We start from the raw sequence: 27,404 nt of genomic DNA, 5'->3' as shown, positions 1-27,404 counted from the left end.
AGTTGGATCTGCGCATGGAAGCTTTTAAACTTGTTTTTGCAAATTATTGTTATTGTTGTTAGGGGAACTATTGACCAATTTAGTCGTGGGTACCATGATAAGTTTGAAAGTACATTAGGTCGTACACAACTGGTTATTATTGGCACTATGATAAGAATTTTGGGATGATGACGGAATGTAACACCCTAAACTCAATTAGGCGTAAAGTGTCACATTGGACTATCGAGGCAACCTTTGAATTTGAAAACCTGCTCATTTTCCTTACAAACGTATTGAATGGTATCATAAATAAAATATAAAGAACCGTTATAAAAACATTTTAAAAAATCGGAGATCCATGACACTTAATTTAAAACAAAATAATACATCTTAAAGATTTCAACTCAAATACATAAGTAAGGTCCTATGAATACATATGCCCACTGAAGTTACAGAACAATACTCTGATGGAGATGCTACAAGTCATGCAATGATGGTGCTCCACAAACGACCCAACTAGAAACCTGCCAACAGAAAACATCCGAAGGCGGAGCTTACAAAGCCCAACAATATAATAGCTAATCTAGAGCAGTATAAGGATTTCATAAACATAAGCATGTTGAAGACAAGACACTAAGCAGTAGGTACATGCATGATATAGGTCAAATACTACCTACTTAGGCTTTACTATTCTAACTCGGACGTAGGGGTCTCACGCTTCCCTTAGTCCTCTGCTATGGGCCTCACCCTGAGTACACCTCTAAAGGGACTCTAAACTTAATAACTTAACATGGTAGGTATTATCTGAATGCGGACCTAACATACTGTGCATTACATGAATGCAACCCTGACATGATGTGCATTACCTGAATGTTATCTGAGTAATATATGGTCTCACATAGCTCTTAGACACTAGTTACTAAAGGGAATCCCTGTATCACATAGCATCGGCGTAATTCCTACAAACATACTGAATGATCTCCTGGTCCTCACATAGCCATAAGGTACATCACTAAAGGAAACCTAATGTCATATAGCATATGTATAATTCCCGCACAAACTAAAGCATTGGTATGGTCTCACATAGCCTTCAAGGCAAGCTTTAACATATATGACGTACTAAAATGATGGATCCATAAATGCATGATTGACACAAATGGACATGGGATAGGTCTGGCAGTGGGGTCGAAGGAATTTACGTGTATCTCGGATCGACACCACTAACCTACCTTGGATACAAAAATAGCCTAGGGGTAAGAACCATAATTTATATGCATCAAAAGCTTACCCTACTATATTGAACTGACATAACTAACCAAGCAAACCTAATGATCGTTTTCTCTGTTGTAGAGTTTAAAATCAAGGGGTATTCGCTTTCCGGGTGGTGACAATGAGAGCTTGGCATCTATTTTTACTCCTGCTCGTTCAACTTTTGTTCCAGATGTCGATGCTAGTCTCGACGAGCAGTTTCGACACGAGATGCAGCTTGAGCGTGATATTCCTGTCCAAAGCTTTACAGCTGAACAAACAAAGAAAGCATTTGATGTGGCAAGAAACAACATTGAACTTCTTTCAACTGTGTTATCCTCATCACCCCAACAAGATGCTCTCGAGGTATTTTTTTAATATTATTTTTTTTCACTTAGTTTCTCGGTTCATATAAGATTACCAGTAACAAGCATTAAAAATCCAAGCCATAGTCGGATTATATCTTTAACGAGTGGTGTCTTTCATCAATTTCTTTGTTAAATAATGTTTAGCGTTCTGTTGCGTGTAGCGAAGCTTTTAATGTAGAAAAGATCATATTGTCTGTGTAAAATTTGAATTTTGCTCCATTTTAATGAAGAATACTTCTTTCTAGAGCTTTAGGTATTTATATTATCCATTTATGGTCTTTATTGCACTTGAAGGCTCATAGTCTAAACGTTGAAATGAATGTCCACGACTTGTTATATATGCTTTGCTAGAAGGGTGTATTCGAATTGATGCTTTGTGGTTGTAAGACGGCGTCATCGAGTTAGACTTAAGCTTATCGACCTTTTTGCAGACTATTGAATGCAATTTAACTTGTGATTTTTTTTAGATCTTTGTCAATAGAAACAATAGATAAGATTTCACAATGTCCTGGAGTTTTCTTCTGTGTTAAATTTCACAATTTACTTTGTTGTCAGGATGACTTGACGAATACTCTTGTCCGGCAATGTCGCCAGTCCCAGTCGACTGTTCTAGGAATCATCGAGACCGCTGGAGATAACGAGGTCCTACTTTTTGAAGCTTTGAATGTCAATGATGATCTCCAGAAAGTTGTCTCAAAGTATGAAGAGATGAAGAAGCCATCAGTCAGTCCTCAGGAGCTCGAACCTGCTATGATTCCCGTGACCGTTGAACCCGACAATGATTCACACCTTGATACGAAACACGACGCCTTGGTTAGAAAACCGGCAGGTACAAGACATGGGACTAGTGGAGGAAGCAGTGAGGACATGATGTGTAACACCCCCAACCTGTATCCGACCCGGATACGACTATGAGGTGTCACATTGACTTTTCAAACTTTGACTCTTGACAAAATTCAAAGAAAATTTAAACATATCATTAAAGTAAAAGCGGTTTAGTTATATAAACTGACCACAATAACCAAAATCAATCAGAGCATACTTAATTCAACCAATTAGTACATGCCAACTATACTCAAAATAACCAAAAACATTTAAATCCTCTATTTTCTGATCTGAAATTTTGTAAGGGAGGTGCTGACCTGTCTTACTCTTCTTCTCTTCTCTTCTCGCTTCTGTAACCTACGTGTGAAACAATCACACGCTAAGTCGATGACTTAGTAAGGCATAAAAAACACATCTAATGAAATTCATACCCACTAATCATGCATGATTGTTTTATGCTATCAAGTCATACAACTCATTTACATATACATCAACATATATGTGCACTTGTACCATGTCACGAGAAACACACATATCATTATATCAAAACATACATATTTATATATAATCATTTCTATTATTATCAATCTGTACATTAGTCCTTATAATTTTATACTCTTATCCATAATATCCTTAATTATCACATCATAGCACATATATCACTTCACAACAAAATAAACATATGATCATATCAAGTTTATTTATCTTATCATTTTTATTAGCCCATGAACACATTTGAGAACTATAGATATGTGAGTCTATAGAGGTTGTGCACTAATGCTGTCACCACAACTCGTATAAATGCACCGAAGTGCCACGTAGAATTGCACCGTAGTGCCGCGTAGAAATGCACCGAAGTGCCATATAATAATGTCCATAAGGACCACATATCATTCCTTAAGAATCATATACATAGACTAGGGATCAAGTATGTGTCTCACAAGACTTCACACATGTTCCAAAGAATATATATATGTCCCGAAGGACCGCGTAGACCCTCGATTCTTGGCATGCCAACTATACCCCTAGCTCTCATGACACAAAACATGGACATTATCATTTATGTCATTTCACATGTTCACATATTCATATTACCTGGGAACGTAGTCTCATAGTTTTTGAACATAACTCATTATCACATTTTCATATAATCACATAGTCACATAGTTCACTTACACGTAGATCATTTCCATGTAATTCACATGTTACATATCTCAGGTTCTTGTATTCATATAACGTATAATCACATAGATTACTTTCACATATACATGTTCTCATATAGTTTCTATCATTTCTCACACAATCACATTTATTCATGTATGGTATTTAATCTAAACCGTATAATAATGGCATATATTCATATCACCGAATAACTTCACCTGAATATATCTTTTGTTCATTTCAATGCTTAAATCATATAACACATAAGTTTTCCTTATGTCATTTATGCTACTTATTCATATAATCTTATGTTATCTCCTAGGTAAATGCTACCAAACTTATCTCATTTTCCATTTATACCAGTTTAATCTATTTATTTAGTTAAATTTTACTTAAATCCTATACCATAATTCTCTTTAAATATACTTCTTCTCTATAACACTTATCTTATAGTTTGGCATCATCATTTATACTCAATTCCCTTCACTAATATATTATTCTCATATTACTCTATAGTCTAATCTTATTTAACTCATCACCCTTCTCCTGTAGTCATATAAATCTATTATATTGATTCTTATAATTGATCACATTTACTATGTAACATGCATGGTCACCTATCATATAACCTATTTCACATTCTCATATAATCATATAGATCATTCATATTAATTCCTATAACTTATCACACTGCATGCATTCACACAAATCGTTAATACATCCTATAATATATATATCACATATACCCAAATCAAACATATACATATGATCATACATTCAGGCCTTCTAATATAGGAAATAGACTTGTCGCAAGTCTTATTTCCGTTAAAAATCATAAACTAACTTGTATGCACCCACCTGGCCTCACTAGTCAATTCCAATCTCTTATCTTTCCCCTTGATCGATCTTACTTGTCAATGATTCCGGAACTTGATTAGGCTCTGAATCTACAAAATTATACATTTTAAGACAATTATTAGATACCTACACCTTGTAATTTGATACTAGCATCTTAAACGAACTTATTAAACCAATATTCACAATTTTCCTTTAGGGGGAATCGATTCCCTACTATGGGGGTATCGATTCCCTCATGACATTCTGGAAATTTTTGTTCGTTTGAAGGGGTATCGGTTCCCCTTGAATGGGTACCAATTCCCCTTGCCCAGAAATCATATTTTTAGCTCGAAAATCACTTCATTTTCAGCTCAACACTTCATACTTCACTCCCTTTAATATTCCTAACTTTCATACACATACTTAAACTCATTTCTACTCCATAATCACTTCTTTAAACTCAAAATTCTATCATTTACATGGCATTCAAGAATCACACTAAATTTCCAACATGTTCTAAAACTCATTCTATCACTTCATATCTCTTAATTTAACCCTTGACAAGTCAAATTAAACTTCAAAATCTATTAACTCATTATATTTCAAAAACTCACTTAAAAACTCATTTTTCTTAATTTCTCATAACTTGCTAATCTTTGAGTTTTAAGCCACCTAAAGCTTTCCTTAATCTTTTTTAACATCCCAAGAATCAAAACAAGCTTTAAAACGAAAGAATTAACCAACTGAAGACCCACTTACCTTATGTAACACCCCCAACCCGTATCCGACCCGGATACGAGTCCGAAGTGTCACATTGACTTTTTAAACATTTATTCGTATAAAATAGTGGGTAATTTAAAAACTTCGATAACATTTAAATTATTTCCAAACGTTTACAACAGATATCAGAGTTCATACCATTTATATCTTTAGACTACATGCCAACTACACTCTGTAAACAGTACATACATTTTCTGATCTGACATTTGGTAAGGAAAACTGACCTGTCTTGCTCCGCATTACTCTTTACTCTTCTCGAAACCTACATGTGAAACAATCACACGCTAAGTCGAAGACTTAGTGAGGCATAACAACTTATAATGCACTTCATAACATATATCAATACATGCATGTTCTGTTCTATCATGTTATACCAATTCCATGCATTCTTCGTATCATATAAAATCATATCAGATTAATTACAGTAAATACATACAGACACATAATTCATCATTAACAGTTTATCATGTAATCACATACTTTTATTGTTAACCTTTTCAATCAAACCCTATACACACACAACATCATATGGTTCACGTAACACATTTCAAACCACTTATAAACCCATCGTATACATATCACATTCAATATGCTTGTTTAATCACTTTATTAGCCCATGTACACTAGTGAGAACTTAAGGTATGTGAGTATATTGAGGTTGTGCACACATATGCTGTCACCACAGCTCGATCAATGTCCTGAAGGACCAGTCCATAGATTCCAAAGAACCTAGGTAATCAGTCCATATGTCCCGAAGGACATAGGTAAACAGTCCGTATGTTCCGAAGAACATAGGTAAACAGTCCATATGTCCCGAAGAACATAGGTAAACAGTCCATATGTCCCGAAGAACATAGGTAAACCCTCGACCCTTGGCATGCCAACTATACCCCTAGCTCTCATATCACATAACATGGGCATTATCATTTATAACAGTTCACATTACTTATTCATATTCTTTCTCTTATAACCACATATCTTTTCTTTTCAGTCACGTATCACATGTACGTGTAATCATTGATCTTATCTCATAACATATACTTGTTTTCACATATATATTTCATATCACATGCCATATAAGCTCATAGCTTCTTTCACATATACATGTAGTCACATAGCTTCTTTTCATATTCTCATAGGATCACATAGTTCATATCTTATACTTTGTTTTCTCATGTTCACATATATCATGTCATATGGCTCATATCTTTCTCATGCAGTCACATAGTTCAGTTTCACATATGTTCATATATATACATTACATAGCACATACTTCTCATAACATTACATTCAAAAGCATGTTAACACATATAATCATGCATACATACAATTCATGTCATTCATATACGTATAATCATATATTCATGCATTCTAACAGAGGAAATAGACTTGTCGCAAGTCTTGTTTCCATTTAGCACCATAAACTAATTAATATGCACTCACCTGGCCTCACTAGTCAATTTCAATCTCTTATCTTTCCCCTTGATCGATCTTACTTGCCAAACGTTCCGGAATTCTTTATGCGTAGAATCTACATAAATGTACATTTCGAGGTAATCATTAGATACCTACACCTTGTAATTGGATACTAGCAACTTAAACGAACTTATTAAACCCATATTCCTAATTTTCCTTTAGGGGGAATCGGTTCCCTACTATGGGGGTATCGATTCTCTCAAGACATTCTGGAATTCTGTCGTTTGAAGGGGTATCGGTTCCCCTTGAATGGGTACCGATTCCCCTTGCCCAGAACTCATATTTTCAACCCGAAAATTACTTCATTTCCACTCAAACACTTCATATATCATCCCCTTTTCATTCTTAACTCTAGTACACATACTTAAACCAATCTATATTCATTTATTTCCTCTTAAACCTCAAAATCCTATCTTCCATATGTAATTCAAGAATCATATCAAATTTTCTATATGTTCAAAATCAAATTCTATCACTCCAAATCTCTTAATTTAACCATTGACAAGTCAAATTTAACTTCAAATTCTACTTATCAATTATTTTCCAAAGTTTCATATAAAAACTCAAAATCTTTAATCTCTCTTAACCCCTCTATTCTTGATTTTTACTGTAACCCAAGCTTTCCTTATGTTTATCCATCAACTAAAGATCAAAACCAAGCTTAAAATTCAAATAATAATCAACTAATAAAACTCTCACCTTTGCCTTGCTCTCCCACGCATGAAGAAGAAAGGAGAAGAGAACTCTGGATGTTTCTCCCATTTCCCACGTGTATATAATTCCTTAAATGATCAAATGACCATTTTACCCTTTATTTCCTTTAACAATTACAAAATAACCTTCATCATATGTATCCAATAATCATAGAACTATTTCATTCTTCTATTTTAGTCATCAAATTATGAAACTTTACGATTTGATCACTAACCCGGTATTGAGGATGTTACAAATCTCCCCTCCTTATAAGAAAATTCGTCCTCGAATTTTCACTGCACATCTTAATAGGAACATATCTTCTAATGTTCTTATGTTGCTTCCCTGACTTATTCTTTCTTGTCATCATCAGAAACTTACTTTTAATCCTTTAGTTTTTCGACTATCTTTTCGTTTATACCTTCATCTTCTGTTGTTATCATATAAACAATAACCAATAATACCAATCCATTGTTGTCTTTCTCTCGTTCGATTATGCATTTTTCCTTTAACCTTTCTAAAATTCCATATAATGTCACTCATCACGTTGACAGTAACATTCATCTCATCACTCTATATCAAAACTATCCTCTGTACTTCCATACTTATCGTATCTGATTCTTTTAAATCAATCCCTTTCATTTCTTTACTCCTTATTCCTTATACATAAATCATATATTTCCTTTCATATTCACACTCTTGTCTTATCACTTATACTCATCTTTATGTACCAATCTTCATTGCATCCTCATTACTCTGATAACCCCTTTCTTATACATAACTTCATTCTTTATCATTTCTTATACTTGTATTTTCCTTCCTGAAGGTTCCATGCAAATACTTATCTCTGTTTCTACATCATAGCTATCTGCTCAGAATATACAATTATATTCTAATTCATATCATAATCAATTAACTTCACTATATCTTTCCTCCAATCTTATAACTCTAGCACCTTTACTCTGACAGCTAGATAATAACTTTGGTTTAGTCTAGGGCACAAGCCCTCTTATACCAATCATATACATTCTTTCCAATCTAACTTATCTTAACATTCGCTTACTCAACTTATCAATTTCACCTCTATTCTCATACATCCTGAAATTTCTTTTACTCAAACTCAACATTCTGACTTCCTGTGTCCTATAATCTGATCATCGATATACATATTCTCAAACTCTTCTTATCAATCCTCAGCTTTACTTAAATATACAAATTCTTACTTCCTTTTCCTTTACTATACCACATTACTATGATCCAAATATGCAACTGTATCCAGATCCATTACGGATTTGGTTCTCATATCCTGACAATATCTTATAATCTTATAATTCCAGTACATTTTTATCACATACTCTAGTTAGCCCATACTAACTCTTTCATCTTAACTGCAAACCCTTATCATAAACATACTCTTGTTTATGCGCAATACTATCACTTCGTTTCAAACTCATAAACTCTGACTTTATACATCTTATACACTTGTCACTGATGCACTTATCCTTAAGTTCTTCTATACGTACTCATCACGTCCTTAGATCTTTTTAACATTCTTATGGTGACACCCGTTCACCATATTCTATCTTATCCACATAATAACTCTATATCGTTTTTCCGATTCCAAACGATGAAAACTTTCTATCATTATTCAGATATGATTTCAGCTTTCTGAAATCAACTTTTGATCTTACTAGGTATTTCCTGAGGTGTCCGCTCTTCATCCTGCCTGGTCAGGGCAAGTGAATAGCTATCACAATCAGGAATATCACCTTTCACTTACTTCGAAATTATCACGATCGGATTTCTACTGTATTAAACTATTCTTATTCTATTAGCAAGACAACATACTCCTTACACAATCAGATCAGAAATTTTTCAATCTATGTTGGCATGTACACCTTTTATGACACTTTGGACTTCGGTTTATGCCGAGAATCGGCTAAACCTTAGCTCTGATACCATTAAATGTAACACCCCAACCCGTATCCGACCCGGATACGAGTCCGAAGTGTCACATTGACTTTTTAAACATTTATTCGTATAAAATAGTGGGTAATTTAAAAACTTTGATAACATTTAAATTATTTCCAAACGTTTACAACAGATATCAGAGTTCATACCATTTATATCTTTAGACTACATGCCAACTACACTCTGTAAACAGTACATACATTTTCTGATCTGACATTTGGTAAGGAAAACTGACCTGTCTTGCTCCGCATTACTCTTTACTCTTCTCGAAACCTACGTGTGAAACAATCACACGCTAAGTCGAAGACTTAGTGAGGCATAACAACTTATAATGCACTTCATAACATATATCAATACATGCATGTTCTGTTCTATCATGTTATACCAATTCCATGCATTCTTCGTATCATATAAAATCATATCAGATTAATTACAGTAAATACATACAGACACATAATTCATCATTAACAGTTTATCATGTAATCACATACTTTTATTGTTAACCTTTTCAATCAAACCCTATACACACACAACATCATATGGTTCACGTAACACATTTCAAACCACTTATAAACCCATCGTATACATATCACATTCAGTATGCTTGTTTAATCACTTTATTAGCCCATGTACACTAGTGAGAACTTAAGGTATGTGAGTATATTGAGGTTGTGCACACATATGCTGTCACCACAGCTCGATCAATGTCCCGAAGGACCAGTCCATAGATTCCAAAGAACCTAGGTAATCAGTCCATATGTCCCGAAGGACATAGGTAAACAGTCCGTATGTTCCGAAGAACATAGGTAAACAGTCCATATGTCCCGAAGAACATAGGTAAACAGTCCATATGTCCCGAAGAACATAGGTAAACCCTCGACATGCCAACTATACCCCTAGCTCTCATATCACATAACATGGGCATTATCATTTATAACAGTTCACATTACTTATTCATATTCTTTCTCTTATAACCACATATCTTTTCTTTTCAGTCACGTATCACATGTACGTGTAATCATTGATCTTATCTCATAACATATACTTGTTTTCACATATATATTTCATATCACATGCCATATAAGCTCATAGCTTCTTTCACATATACATGTAGTCACATAGCTTCTTTTCATATTCTCATAGGATCACATAGTTCATATCTTATACTTTGTTTTCTCATGTTCACATATATCATGTCATATGGCTCATATCTTTCTCATGCAGTCACATAGTTCAGTTTCACATATGTTCATATATATACATTACATAGCACATACTTCTCATAACATTACATTCAAAAGCATGTTAACACATATAATCATGCATACATACAATTCATGTCATTCATATACGTATAATCATATATTCATGCATTCTAACAGAGGAAATAGACTTGTCGCAAGTCTTGTTTCCATTTAGCACCATAAACTAATTAATATGCACTCACCTGGCCTCACTAGTCAATTTCAATCTCTTATCTTTCCCCTTGATCGATCTTACTTGCCAAACGTTCCGGAATTCTTTATGCGTAGAATCTACATAAATGTACATTTCGAGGTAATCATTAGATACCTACACCTTGTAATTGGATACTAGCAACTTAAACGAACTTATTAAACCCATATTCCTAATTTTCCTTTAGGGGGAATCGGTTCCCTACTATGGGGGTATCGATTCCCTCAAGATATTCTGGAATTCTGTCGTTTGAAGGGGTATCGGTTCCCCTTGAATGGGTACCGATTCCCCTTGCCCAGAACTCATATTTTCAACCCGAAAATTACTTCATTTCCACTCAAACACTTCATATATCATCCCCTTTTCATTCTTAACTCTAGTACACATACTTAAACCAATCTATATTCATTTATTTCCTCTTAAACCTCAAAATCCTATCTTCCATATGTAATTCAAGAATCATATCAAATTTTCTATATGTTCAAAATCAAATTCTATCACTCCAAATCTCTTAATTTAACCATTGACAAGTCAAATTTAACTTCAAATTCTACTTATCAATTATTTTCCAAAGTTTCATATAAAAACTCAAAATCTTTAATCTCTCTTAACCCCTCTATTCTTGATTTTTACTGTAACCCAAGCTTTCCTTATGTTTATCCATCAACTAAAGATCAAAACCAAGCTTAAAATTCAAATAATAATCAACTAATAAAACTCTCACCTTTGCCTTGCTCTCCCACGCATGAAGAAGAAAGGAGAAGAGAACTCTGGATGTTTCTCCCATTTCCCACGTGTATATAATTCCTTAAATGATCAAATGACCATTTTACCCTTTATTTCCTTTAACAATTACAAAATAACCTTCATCATATGTATCCAATAATCATAGAACTATTTCATTCTTCTATTTTAGTCATCAAATTATGAAACTTTACGATTTGATCACTAACCCGGTATTGAGGATGTTACACCTTATACAAGGCTTCACGGTGGAGAGGAGGAAGAAGAAGACTGAAGAATACTCTGGAGAAATTATCTCTTTTCCCACGTTTTTATATCCCTTAAAAGAGAATAAAAACCTTCTCTTAGAAAAGACCATAATACCCTTGTTATTTCCAAACTTTACCATTAAATCCAACATCAACTTTCTTCAATTAAATCCATGAACTTTTAACTTATTTCGAAATCGAGCACATAGTTTTTAAAATTTGCAATTTAGTCACTGACCCTGATTTAGGATGTTACAAATCTCCCCTCCTTTAAAGAAAATTCGTCCTCGAATTGTCACTGCACACAATTATAAGAACATGTCTACTAATGTTCTCATGTTGTTTCATTTACTTAATCTTTCTTTCCCTTAGTTCTTCAACTACCATTTTTTTATATACCCTTATCATGTCACTTATCATATAACCAATATCATCAGTTCTTATCAATCAAAATCATTAATCAATCAAATTCCTTATCAATCTTTAATTACCTTGCAGTAATAACGAACTTTATTCCATCAACGCTTAATTACTTCTTAAATTCCTTAATACATATAAATTATTCTTTATTCCTTTGACTAAATCTCCTTGACCAAGAACAAACCTTTATCACATCTGATTCTTAAACTTTTTCCTTTCATTTCCTTATTCCATTATTCATTTATTCATTCAAAAATCAAATCTCCTTTACACAAATCATATATTTTCTTTCATGCTCACATACTCTTTTCCTCTCACTTATGCTCATCTCTGATTACTAATCTTTATCATCTCTTCATACTTTGATAATCAACACTCCTTGCACATACCTTATTCTGCGTAAAGTCCTTATTCAAATCATAATAACACATACTTGACTTCCTTCAAACATATTAATCCTTTACTCTTTCCAGTCGAACTAACTCAACATTAATTTATTTGACTCATTCAACTCACATTCTTACTCATTCACAATGAAATTTTCCTGGGTTCAAACTCAGGCATTACAATTTCCTTTATCTTATAAATCAATCATCAATGCACTTATTCTTAAACCCTTGAAAAACAGTACCTATATCACTTGATTCTTTTTAAATAATTTTACTTTACCTATTTTCTAGCAGAACTTTTAATTCAATCCATTACTTTCCCTTCTAACTTAACTTCATATTCATTCTTAACTCCTTATTTAATCTTCCAGTACCAGACTCTACTATTCAAGCGTATATGTCTTTCATCAAGTTTTGATCCTTTGCTATGGAATACAACTAATTCAAATCGAGTCTGTAATTGACAATCATAATCTCTGTCTCTCTTCGATAATGTCGATTTTTATGAGATACAAATTCTCTTAATTCTTCTGAGATCTCTCTAGATCTTTAATACAATTCATCACTTCTTGAAAAGAATAATTTTAACATCAATAATATTCTTTTCGTCTAGGCACAAACCCTCCATACCTCACTTACATACATCATTTTTCCTTCAAATAACTTAACAATTATTTCTTCGACTTATCAAACTACATTCATAGCCCTACACGTTACGATTCCTCTGTTTTCAAACTCAAGCATTCTAACTTTCTCTGTCTTATAAACTGATTGATGATATATATTGATTCTTAAACTTTTCTATTACTTTATAAATTTCCTTAACCATACGAATCCTTATCTCCTTCACTACATCACAATTACATGATCGAGATGCACAACTATATCCATATCCATTTTATATTCGGTTAACTTATCATATCTTAATCAATACATCACTTCTAAATCTTTTCATCAAACCCTTATAATGTCCACATTTGGCTTATACACAGTACTATCTCTTTGTTTCAAATTTATCACACTGTTTGCATTTATCTTATAAACTGGTCACTGATTCACTTATTCTTGAACTCTTCTACAATTCTAGCCACATCCTTAGATCTTTTAACTTTCTTATGGTGACACTTGTTCACCATATTCAATTGTATCCATGAAATAATAAGAATACTTCATATCACTTTTCCGATTCAGACCTGTGAAAACTTCCTATCACTATTCTAATATGATTTCAACTTTCTGAAATCAGTATTTGATATTATGATGCACTTCCTGAAGTGTCCGCTCTTCTCCCTACCTGGCCAGGGCAGGTGAATTACTATCACAATCAGGAATATCGCCTCTTAAATCACTTCGAAATTACTATAATCATACTTCTCTTATAACTTAGCAATCTAATTCTATTAGCAAGACAACACACTCCTTACACTATCAGATCAGAATTTTTCACCTTATGTTGGCATGTACACATTTTATGACACTTTAGACTTCGGTTTATACCGAGAATCGACTAAACCTTAGCTCTGATACCATTAAATGTAACACCCACAACCCGTATCCGACCCGGATACGAGTATGAGGAGTCACATTGACTTTTCAAACTTTGACTCTTGACAAAATTCAAAGAAAATTTAAACATTTCATTAAAGTAAAAGCAGTTTAGTTACATAAACTGACCACAATAACCAAAATCAATCAGAGCATACATAATTCAACCAATTAGTACATGCCAACTATACTCAAAATAACCAAAAACATTTAAATCCTCTATTTTCTGATCTGAAATTTTGTAAGGGAGGTGCTGACCTGTCTTACTCTTCTTCTCTTCTCTTCTCGCTTCTGTAACCTACGTGTGAAACAATCACACGCTACGTCGATGACTTAGTGAGGCATAAAAAAACACATCTAATGAAATTCATACCCACTAATCATGCATGATTGTTTTATGCTATCAAGTCATACAACTCATTTATATATACATCAACATATATGTGCACTTGTACCATGTCACGAGAAACACACATATCATTATATCAAAACATACATATTTATATACAATCATTTCTATTATTATCAATATGTACATTAGTCCTTATAATTTTATACTCTTATCCATAATATCCTTAATTATCACATCATAGCACATATATCACTTCACAACAAAATAAACATATGATCATACCAAGTTTATTTATCTTATCATTTTTATTAGCCCATGAACACATGTGAGAACTATAGATATGTGAGTCTATAGAGGTTGTGCACTAATGCTGTCACCACAGCTCGTATAAATGCACCGAAGTGCCACATAGAATTGCACCGTAGTGCCGCGTAGAAATGCACCGTAGTGCCGCGTAGAAATGCACCGAAGTGCTATATAATAATGTCCATAAGGACCACATATCATTCCTTAATAATCATATACATAGACTAGGGATTAAGTATGTATCTCACAAGACTTCACACATGTTCCAAAGAATATATATATATGTCCCGAAGGACTGCGTAGACCCTCGACTCTTGGCATGCCAACTATACCCCTAACTCTCATGACACATAACATGGGCATTATCATTTATGTCATTTCACATGTTCACGTATTCATATTACCTGGGCACGTAGTCTCATAGTTTTTGAACATAACTCATTATCACATTTTCATATAATCACATAGTCACATAGTTCACTTACACGTAGATCATTTCCATGTAATTCACATGTTACATATCTCAGGTTCTTGTATTCATATAACATATAATCACATAGATTACTTTCACATATACATATTCTCATATAGTTTCTATCATTTCTCACACAATCACATTTATTCATGTATGGTATTTAATCTAAACCGTATAATAATGGCATATATTCATATCACCAAATAACTTCACCTGGATATATCTTTTGTTCATTTCAATGCTTAAATCATATAACACATAAGTTTTCCTTATGTCATTTATGCTACTTATTCATATAATCTTATGTTATCTCCTAGGTAAATGCTACCAAACTTATCTCATTTTCCATTTATACCAGTTTAATCTATTTATTTAGTTAAATTTTACATAAATCCTATACCATAATTCTCTTTAAATATACTTCTTCTCTATAACACTTATCTTATAGTTTGGCATCATCATTTATACTCAATTCCCTTCACTAATATATTATTCTCATATTACTCTATAGTCTAATCTTATTTAACTCATCACCCTTTTCCTGTAGTCATATAAATCTATTATATTGATTCTTATAATTGATCACATTTACTATGTAACATGCATGGTCACCTATCATATAACCTGTAACATCCTCCATGTCGGGTGAGTGATTAATTTGCAAAGTTTCAACATTTGGTGATTAAAGTAGAATAATTATATAGTTTAAAAAGTATGGTTAGTAAATATGAGATGGAGGTAAGGACCAAATGGTCATTTGTAAGGAAATTTTAATTAAAATAAAATGTTATGGGGTAATATGAGAACCCACGTGTGACATTAGGTTTCCAGAACCCTCCTATTTCTTCTTCCTTCTTCCTTATTTTCTTCTCTTCCTTCTCTCAACGTGGAGCTTGCAAGTAAAGGTAAGAATCTGAACCTTGGTAGTTTCTTTGATTTTTAAGATTGGAAATGAAAGCTTGGATGTTATATAAGCTAAAGGAAAGCTTATATGACATTAAAACAACAAGATAAGTGTTTTAGAGAATGATTTGGAAAATGAATTTTTAGATGAAATTTTGATAGGAATGAGTTTTTGAAGTTTGAATAAGATTTTTGACTTGTCAAGAAGCTAACTAAGAAGTATGAGGTGTTAGAATTCAAATTAGAACATATTGGAATTTGGGTTGGATTCTTAAATTCTACATGGAGAATTAGATTTCTAGGTTTTAGAGGTATTTAATGGATAATAATTAGTTTAAGTAAGTGTATGAGAGCTAAGAGTATTAAAGGGATTGAAATATGTATGTTTGAGTTGAAATGAGATGATTTCCGGGCTCAAAATAGAATTTCTGGGTTAGGGGAATCGGTACCCATTCAAGGGGAACCGATACCCCCTCAACGAAATGAATTTCCAGAATGCTAGAGGGGAATCGGTACCCCCAGGGGGGAACCGATACCCCCTCATCGTATATGAAATTCCAGAATGCTTGAGGGGAATCGATACCCCCAGGGGGGAACCGATTCCCCCATGAGAAAAAAAGAAGAAAGAAAAGAAAGAAAGACTAAGCTATAAATTTCTTAAATTAGTAAGCTATTAAAGCTTAATTTCAAGACATAGACATCTGATGATCATCTTAAAAATTATGTTTATGTAGATACCGAGCCTACTCGAGTTCGGGAACAATCTACAAGTAGGATCGATCGAGGAAAAGGCAAAGAAGTATAGGTGAGTGCATATGCATAGCATGAATATAGTATTATATTCAGTTCTAGACTTGTGATAAGTCTAGATTCCATATTTTGACATATGATCACATTCCATATTATGATACATGACATGAATTTATATTAAATGTATTACATGACATGAATTCATATTATATGTATTGCATGACATGAATATGCAGAAAAAGTTATATGAGCTATGTGATAAAGGTATGTAAATGATATGCCTATGTGATAAAGGTATGGAAATAATATGACTACGCGATATGAACTACGGGAAATGTATAAGCCCATGTTATGTAGATGAGAACTATAGGTATAGTTGGTATGCCAAGGGTAGAGGGTCTACGCGGTTCTTTAGGACATATGTATATCCTTTGGAACCTGTGTGAAGTCTTGAAAGACACATACTTGATCCATAGTATATGTATATGATTCTTAAGGAATTCTATGTGGTCCTTATGGACATCATTATATGGCACTACGGTGCAATTCTACTCGGTTCTTTAGGACATATGTATATCCTTTGGAACCTGTGTGAAGTCTTGAAAGACACATACTTGATCCATAGTATATGTATATGATTCTTAAGGAATTCTATGTGGTCCTTATGGACATTATTATATGGCACTACGGTGCAATTCTACGGGGCACTTCGGTGCATTTATACGAGCTGTGGTGACAGCATAGTGCACAACCTCACATTACTCCAATACCTTAGGTTCTCAATATGCTATCATGGGCCAATAAACTTATTAATACAGATTCATGAATGTTACAGTCACGCTTACAGGTATGGATATTGATGAAGTATACTACATTGATTAAGTACATGTTTGCATCTCATCTCATATGATCATGATATTTTCATTACATTACATTGCCTTATTATTATTATTGCCTCACTAAGTCGATGACTTAGCTTGTGAGTGTTTCACACGTAGGATCCGAGGAATTAGACGAGACAGGTGAAGCAGCTTGACAGTATTACTCCTGCAACCACCAGATCAGAAGCAACTTAATCAGTAGGTCATTTGTTATGTAAATAGCAGTTGGCATGTAATTAAAGGGTTAAGTTGTGTATGCTCTGAATATTTTGGTAAACTTATATTACAGTATGTATATTATTGTATTTTCTAAATACAAGTTCAAATATTTTACTATTATTTATTAAGAGTTGTGTTTTAAAGTCAATGTAGTATCTCTGACTCATATCCGGGTCGGGTATGGGTTGGGGGTGTTACATTTAATGGTATCAGAGCTATGGTTTAGCCGATTCTAGGCATAAACCAGAGTCTATGGAGTCTTTAAATGGAATACATGCCAACAAATAGTGAGAACTTCTGATCTGGTATAGTATGAGTATGCTGTTTTGCTAATAGAACAATGTGTTTATTCTTATTAGATGTCCGGACATAATAGCTCCCGAAGTGAAGCGGGAGAAGATAGGCATGCTGAAAGCAGTAATTCACCTGCCCTGGCCAGGCAGAGTGAAGAACGGGCATCTCAAGGAGTGCCTGTGCAAGATCAAGATACGTTCTTCAGAACGTTAGACGCTATTCTGACGCGTCTTCAACCTCCTGCTCCACTAACTCCAAGAATTAATGTAGCAAAAGAGTTGAGAAGTTTAGGAGCTCCCGAATTTAAGGGAGAAGCTGAGGAAGGTCCGGTGTCAGCGGATCTTTGGTTGAATGATTTGAAAATCATGTTAGATGGTCTCCACTGTTCCGAAGTGGAGAAATTAGATGGAGCTGTGTCTTTATTAAGGGGTCAGGCGAGGATATGGTGGACGAATGTCACCATGAGGATGTCAACCGACCAGTTGACTTGGTCTTTGTTTTTAGAAGAATTTAAAAGCAAGTATATTGGAGATCAGTTTATCCGACAAATGAAGCAGGAGTTTATGAATTTGAAGCAGATGAGCCGCTCTGTATATGAGTACGAATGTGAGTTTAATAAGCTGAGCAGGTTTGCAGCTGAGCTTGTGTCTACTGAGAAAGATGCTTGTGAATGGTTCGTGGAGGGCTTGCGCCCTAGACTTAAAGAAATGTTGATAGTATTAAACCTGTCCTCGTTCCAGGAGGTGATCAATCGTGTAAAAGCTCTTGAAAGGGCTCAGAATGAATGATTTGGGGACTCAAGAGTTCAGACATCAAAGAGGACGACTACTTCTTCTAGCTCAGCACCAACAAAAAGGGGAAGAGACTCGGGATCTCGATCACAAACTAGATCAGAATCAGTTGCATCGTCTGCTAGGGGAGCAAGTTAGGCAAGACCTAGACAGACGCAGTCAGTGGAATCTGGTGCTGGGAGATCTACTCCGGGTCAAGGGAGACAGTGTCAGCATTGTGGGAAAAACCATTATGGAACTTGTCGTATGGCAGCTGGGACTTGTTTTCGATGTGGAGAGGCAGGACATTTTGTCCGGGATTGTCCATTGATTGTTGGTGAGCCGGCACCATCTGGAAGAGCTGGTTCTTCCTCACAAAGAGGACGAGGAAGAGGCAGAGGAAGGAACCCGTCTGAATTCTCTGCTCAACCTGAAGTTCGATCCACTACTCGAGTATACAACCTAAAGACAAGTGAAGACCGTGATGACCCTGATATTATAGCATGTACTTTTCAGTTGTATGATAAATTAGTACTGGTACTGATTGATCCGGGTTCTAATTATTCTTATATTACAAGTAAGTTAGTAAAGGAGTTGGGGATTCCCTTAGAAGCTACGAGTAATGAGATTATAGTAACAACTCCGTTAGGCCATAGTGCCCGGGTGAATAAAGTTTGTAAGGGGTGTCCCATAAAGATTCAGGGAATTGAATTCCCTGCTAATCTGATGGAATTACCCTTTGACGAGTTTGAAGTGATTCTGGGAATGGATTGGTTGTTCCGGTATTATGGAGATGTTAGTTGCAGATTGAAAAAGGTAACTCTGAAAAGTCCAGAAGGAACAGAGATAAGTGTGAGCAGTGAAAAGTTTAATCCGTTAGCGAATGTAATATCAGTGATGTCTGCCAAGAAATTATTGCTACAAGGATGTCAGGGTTTTCTTGCAAATGTGATTGATTCAAGAGCTCAAGAGAAAAGGTTAGAGGAAATTCCAATAGTTCGAGAGTTCCCTGATGTTTTTCCTGCTGAATTGCCAGGATTACCTCCAGATAGAGAGGTAGAATTCCAAATTGAAATAATGCCGGGAACAGCTCCGATTACAATGGCACCTTATCGAATGGCTCCGAAAGAATTGTAAGAGTTAAAGAATCAATTACAAGAGTTGCTAGAGAAGGGATTTATCCGACCAAGTGTATCGCCTTGGGGAGCTCCGGTGTTATTTGTTAAAAAGAAGGATGGATCAATGCGTCTTTGCATTGACTATCGACAGCTCAATAAGGTGACCATCAAGAACAAGTATCCCCTTCCGCGCATTGATGACTTGTTTGATCAACTAAAAGGAGCTTCGGTATTTTCAAAGATTGATCTACGTTCGGGTTATCATCAATTGAAGATCCAGGAGAAAGATATTCCGAAGACAGCTTTCAGAACGAGATATGGTCATTATGAATTCATAGTAATGCCATTCGGAGTAACGAATGCACCTGCTGCTTTCATGGATCTTATGAACAGGATTTTTCAGCCCTATCTGGACCAGTTTGTTGTTGTCTTTATTGATGACATACTGGTGTACTCGAAATCCCATGAAGAGCATAGCACACATCTGAGGATCGTCTTGCAAATTTTAAGAGATAAAAGTTGTATGCCAAATTGTCCAAATGTGAGTTCTGGTTAAAGGAAGTAATTTTCCTGGGGCATGTGATCTCGGCATTGGGATTAGAGTAGACCCTCAGAAAGTTAAAGCTATAATGGATTGGGAAGTTCCTAAGAATGTGTCTGAAGTTCGGAGTTTTCTTGGACTTGCCGGTTACTATCGAAGATTCGTTAAGAATTTTTCTATGATTGTGCTACCTCTAACAAAGCTAATGAGAAAGAACGTACCATTTGTTTGGACTTCTGAATGTCAAGAAAGCTTCGAAGCTTTAAAGAGAATTCTGACAGAAACTCCGATATTGGTTCAACCGGAATCTGGCAAGAATTTTGTAGTATACAGTGACGCATCCCATAACGGGTTGGGGTGTGTATTAATGCAAGAAGGAAAAGTGGTAGCGTACGCATCGAGACAGTTGAAACCACATGAAAGGAATTACCCCACTCATGATTTAGAAATGGCTGCTGTAGTATTTGCTCTCAGGATTTGGCGTCATTATCTTTATGGGGAGCGTTGTTACTATATACGGATCATAAGAGCTGAAGTACCTGATGACTCAAAAAGAATTGAATTTGAGGCAACGTAGATGGGTAGAGTTCTTAAAGGATTATGATGTGATAATTGACTATCATCCCGGAAAGGCTAATGTGGTAGCAGATGCTCTGAGTAGAAAGACGTTTGCAGCTTTACGAGCTATGGATGCAGATTATCTTTAACGGGAGACGGTGGTCTTTGTGCGGAATTAACCCTTAAACCAGCATGGTTGGAACGAATAGGAGAATTGCAAGGTAAAGATGAATTGTGTTTGAAAAGAATTGAACAAGTAAAGAACAAAGAGATTAAAGACTTTGAGATTAAGTCAGATGGAAATCTATATTGTAAAGGAAGAATTGTAATACCCGACAATGACGACTTGAAGAAAGAAATATTAACAGAGGCTCATTGCAGTCCGTTAACGATGCACCCGGGTGGAACCAAGATGTATATGGATTTGAAGGATCGATTTTGGTGGTCAGGGATCAAGCGAAGCATCACCGAATTTGTGTCTAAGTGTTTGATATGTCAACAAGTCAAAGCCGAGCATCAAGTTCCATCAGGATTATTGCAACCGCTGTTCATTCCTCAATGGAAATGGGAAAATGTTACGATGGATTTTGTTTCGGGGTTACCCTTGACTCTGAACAAAAGAGAATCAATCTGGGTAATTGTTGATCGATTAACTAAGTCAGCGCATTTCCTCCCTGTTAGAACGGATTTCTATATGGAAAAGTATGCAGAGTTGTATATTAGAGAAGTTATTAGATTGCATGGAGTACCTGTTTCCATAGTCTCTGATCGAGACCCTCGATTCACTTCTAGATTCTGGAAATCTTTGCATGGAGCGTTGGGGACTCGTTTAAACTTTAGTACGGCTTTTCATCCTCAGACTGATGGGCAATCAGAGAGAACTATTCAGATATTGGAAGATATGTTGAGAGCATGCGTAATGGAATTTAAAGGATCATGGGAAAAGTATTTACCGCTGGCAGAGTTCGCTTACAACAATAGTTATCAGTCTAGTATTAAGATGGCCCCATATGAAGCATTATATGGAAGAAAATGTCGTACTCCATTAAATTGGTATGAACTCAAAGACCGAAGTGTTCTTGGTCCGGATTTAATTCAGGAGGTAGAACAGAAAGTTCGAGAAATTCAGCATAACCTCAAAGTGGCCTCTGATCGGCAAAAGTCCTATTCTGATCTTAAAAGGAAAGAAATTGAATTACAAGTTGGAGATAAGGTGTTTTTAAAAGTGTTCCCATGGAAGAAGGTGTTGAGATTTGGTCGAAAAGGAAAATTGAGTCCTCGGTTTATTGGACCATATGAGATTGTAAAGAGAGTAGGACCGGTAGCATATCAGCTAGCTTTACCACCTGAGATGGAAAAGATACATGATGTCTTTCACGTTTCAATGCTTCGAAGATATCGATCGGATCCCTCCCATATTGTAAATCCAGAAGAGATCGAGGTACAACCGGATATGACTTATGAGGAAGAACCGATTCAAATTTTAGCCCATGAGGTTAAGCAATTGAGGAACAAGATTATTCCTTTGGTCAAAGTGTTGTGGAGAAATCACAAAGTAGAAGAAGCAACATGGGAGCGTGAAGAAGATATGCGACATCAATACCCTCATTTGTTCGTGCAATGAAAATTCGAGGACGAATTTTCTTAAGGGGGAGAGATTTGTAACATCCTCCATGTCGGGTGAGTGATTAATTTGCAAAGTTTCAACATTTGGTGATTAAAGTAGAATAATTATATAGTTTAAAAAGTATGGTTAGTAAATATGAGATGGAGGTAAGGACCAAATGGTCATTTGTAAGGAAATTTTAATTAAAATAAAATGTTATGGGGTTATATGAGAACCCACGTATGACATTAGGTTTCCAGAACCCTCCTATTTCTTCTTCCTTCTTCCTTATTTTCTTCTCTTCCTTCTCTCAACGTGGAGCTTGCAAGTAAAGGTAAGAATCTGAACCTTGGTAGTTTCTTTGATTTTTAAGATTGGAAATGAAAGCTTGGATGTTATATAAGCTAAAGGAAAGCTTATATGACATTAAAACAACAAGATAAGTGTTTTAGAGAATGATTTGGAAAATGAATTTTAGATGAAATTTTGATAGGAATGAGTTTTTGAAGTTTGAATAAGATTTTTGACTTGTCAAGAAGCTAACTAAGAAGTATGAGGTGTTAGAATTCAAATTAGAACATATTGGAATTTGGGTTGGATTCTTAAATTCTACATGGAGAATTAGATTTCTAGGTTTTAGAGGTATTTAATGGATAATAATTAGTTTAAGTAAGTGTATGAGAGCTAAGAGTATTAAAGGGATTGAAATATGTATGTTTGAGTTGAAATGAGATGATTTCCGGGCTCAAAATAGAATTTCTGGGTTAGGGGAATCGGTACCCATTCAAGGGGAACCGATACCCCCTCAACGAAATGAATTTCCAGAATGCTAGAGGGGAATCGGTACCCCCAGGGGGGAACCGATACCCCCTCATCGTATATGAAATTCCAGAATGCTTGAGGGGAATCGATACCCCCAGGGGGGAACCGATTCCCCCATGAGAAAAAAAGAAGAAAGAAAAGAAAGAAAGACTAAGCTATAAATTTCTTAAATTAGTAAGCTATTAAAGCTTAATTTCAAGACATAGACATCTGATGATCATCTTAAAAATTATGTTTATGTAGATACCGAGCCTACTCGAGTTCGGGAACAATCTACAAGTAGGATCGATCGAGGAAAAGGCAAAGAAGTATAGGTGAGTGCATATGCATAGCATGAATATAGTATTATATTCAGTTCTAGACTTGTGATAAGTCTAGATTCCATATTTTGACATATGATCACATTCCATATTATGATACATGACATGAATTTATATTAAATGTATTACATGACATGAATTCATATTATATGCATTGCATGACATGAATATGCAGAAAAAGTTATATGAGCTATGTGATAAAGGTATGTAAATGATATGCCTATGTGATAAAGGTATGGAAATAATATGACTACGCGATATGAACTACGAGAAATGTATAAGCCCATGTTATGTAGATGAGAACTATAGGTATAGTTGGCATGCCAGGGTAGAGGGTCTACGCGGTTCTTTAGGACATATGTATATCCTTTGGAACCTGTGTGAAGTCTTGAAAGACACATACTTGATCCATAGTATATGTATATGATTCTTAAGGAATTCTATGTGGTCCTTATGGACATCATTATATGGCACTACGGTGCAATTCTACTCGGTTCTTTAGGACATATGTATATCCTTTGGAACCTGTGTGAAGTCTTGAAAGACACATACTTGATCCATAGTATATGTATATGATTCTTAAGGAATTCTATGTGGTCCTTATGGACATTATTATATGGCACTACGGTGCAATTCTACGGGGCACTTCGGTGCATTTATACGAGCTGTGGTGACAGCATAGTGCACAACCTCACATTACTCCAATACCTTAGGTTCTCAATATGCTATCATGGGCCAATAAACTTATTAATACAGATTCATGAATGTTACAGTCATACGCTTACAGGTATGGATATTGATGAAGTATACTACATTGATTAAGTACATGTTTGCATCTCATCTCATATGATCCTGATATTTTCATTACATTACATTGCCTTATTATTATTATTGCCTCACTAAGTCGATGACTTAGCGTGTGAGTGTTTCACACGTAGGATCCGAGGAATTAGACGAGACAGGTGAAGCAGCTTGACAGTATTACTCCTGCAACCACCAGATCAGAAGCAACTTAATCAGTAGGTCATTTTGTTATGTAAATAGCAGTTGGCATGTAATTAAAGGGTTAAGTTGTGTATGCTCTGAATATTTTGGTAAACTTATATTATAGTATGTATATTATTGTATTTTCTAAATACAAGTTCAAATATTTTACTATTATTTATTAAGAGTTGTGTTTTAAAGTCAATGTAGTATCTCTGACTCATATCCGGGTCGGGTATGGGTTGGGGGTGTTACATAACCTATTTCACATTCTCATATAATCATATATATCATTCATATTAATTCCTATAACTTATCACACTGCATGCATTCACACAAATCGTTAATACATCCTATAATATATATATCACATATACCCAAATCAAACATATACATATGATCATACATTCAGGCCTTCTAATATAGGAAATAAACTTGTCGCAAGTCTTATTTCTGTTAAACATCATAAACTAACTTGTATGCACTCACCTGGCCTCACTAGTCAATTCCAATCTTTTATCTTTCCCCTTGATCGATCTTACTTGTCAATGATTCCGGAACTTGATTAGGCTCTGAATCTACAAAATTATACATTTTAAGACAATTATTAGATACCTACACCTTGTAATTTGATACTAGCAACTTAAACGAACTTATTAAACCAATATTAACAATTTTCCTTTAGGGGGAATCGATTCCCTACTATGGGGGTATCGATTCCCTCATGACATTCTGGAAATTTTTGTTCGTTTGAAGGGGTATCGGTTCCCCTTGAATGGGTATCGATTCCCCTTGCCCAGAAATCATATTTTTAGCTCGAAAATCACTTCATTTTCAGCTCAACACTTCATACTTCACTCACTTTAATATTTCTAACTTTCATACACATACTTAAACTCATTTCTAGTCCATAATCACTTCTTTAAACTCAAAATTCTATCATTTACATGGCATTCAAGAATCACACTAAATTTCCAACATGTTCTAAAACTCATTCTATCACTTCATATCTCTTAATTTAACCCTTGACAAGTCAAATTAAACTTCAAAATCTATTAACTCCTATTTCAAAAATTCACTTAAAAACTCATTTTTCTTAATTTCTCATAACTTGCTAATCTTTGAGTTTTAAGCCACCTAAAGCTTTCCTTAATCTTTCTTAACATCCCAAGAATCAAAACAAACTTTAAAACGAAAGAATTAACCAACTGAAGACCCACTTACCTTATACAAGGCTTCACGGTGGAGAGGAGGAAGAAGAAGACTGAAGAATACTCTGGAGAAATTATCTCATTTCCCACGTTTTTATATCCCTTAAAAGAGAATAAAAATATTCTCTTAGAAAAGACCATAATACCCTTGTTATTTCCAAACTTTACCATTAAATCCATGAACTTTTAACTTATTTCGAAATCGAGCACATAGTTTTTAAAATTTGCAATTTAGTCACTGACCCTGATTTAGGATGTTACATGATGATCCCGATGGGGGGCGATCATCCGAAGGTGGGCGAGATTCAAAGAAGCAACATGCACTAAAAGACGATCTAATCACATTCTGAGTGATGCTCTTAACACTAAAAATAACCCATGATTTAGGACAAATGCCTATTGGGGGCCATTGTAGGAATTGGAACAACAAGTTTGGAATGACAAACGTGTTTTCCTTACATACAACCATTTTTGTTGGTGTCAAATGATTTGTAAGTAATTAATGTCTGAATTTGTTTACTTGATGAGTATATGAATACCTCTTTCAAGGGAGGATTGCTATGAACTGAATAAATATGAATGTTATGTGGTTTGATCTTGATGACGTGGCTGGTTGTTTGCTGCATTTAAGTATGATTCGGCTACTAGTGCATATTTTCATAGATGTTTTTTGTTTTATAATCAGGGTTGTAAACACCAGTGTTGCTGAGTCGCTCAAAAAGTTTAAAATTGAGCTTGACTCGAAAGTTAAGCCTGTGAGGTAAAATTTTTCAAATTTGACAACTCGAAAGTTCGATTGAAGTACACACTCAAGCTCGATTCGAATTCGAATTCGAGCTCGAATCCGAACCTTAAGTATATGAAAGTTTTGTATTGATTATTTTTTGTAAAAAAAATATAAATGTTATTATTATTAATAATTTAATTTAAAAATGTTAAGTGATGGTAATGGAAGTGATGAGATCCAAAAGGAGGTTGAAGAGGATATCGACATTACAAATGAGGACATAATAATGGGAACTCAATTTGGGCTTCCATCTATCCAGCTTTTAGATCGAGCAATACAAGTTAATGGAAGCTAGTATGACCATAACTATCTATCTGATAATCTATCCATCGATGGCAGTCGTTAATTCAGCTCGTACCCGGGCGTAA

The 27,404-nt window shown here is 34.8% G+C and overlaps 1 protein-coding gene across 1 annotated transcript; it reads left to right on the top strand.

Moving 5' to 3' along the window:
* Window positions 1–415: 415 nt before the first annotated feature.
* On the top strand, window positions 416–27,331 carry LOC120143155 (TOM1-like protein 1). Its single transcript, XM_039157548.1, has 5 exons — window positions 416–475; window positions 1,330–1,593; window positions 2,151–2,485; window positions 26,935–27,009; window positions 27,190–27,331. The coding sequence occupies exons 1-5, from the start codon at window positions 416–418 to the stop codon at window positions 27,329–27,331; spliced, it is 876 nt and encodes a 291-aa protein (XP_039013479.1).
* The last annotated feature ends 73 nt before the right edge of the window (window positions 27,332–27,404 follow it).

Source organism: Hibiscus syriacus, unplaced genomic scaffold, assembly GCF_006381635.1.
Source record: "Hibiscus syriacus cultivar Baekdansim isolate YM2019G1 unplaced genomic scaffold, ASM638163v2 tig00110833_pilon, whole genome shotgun sequence".
NCBI lineage: Eukaryota > Viridiplantae > Streptophyta > Magnoliopsida > Malvales > Malvaceae > Hibiscus > Hibiscus syriacus.
This window is presented reverse-complemented; position numbering and strand designations above follow the sequence as displayed.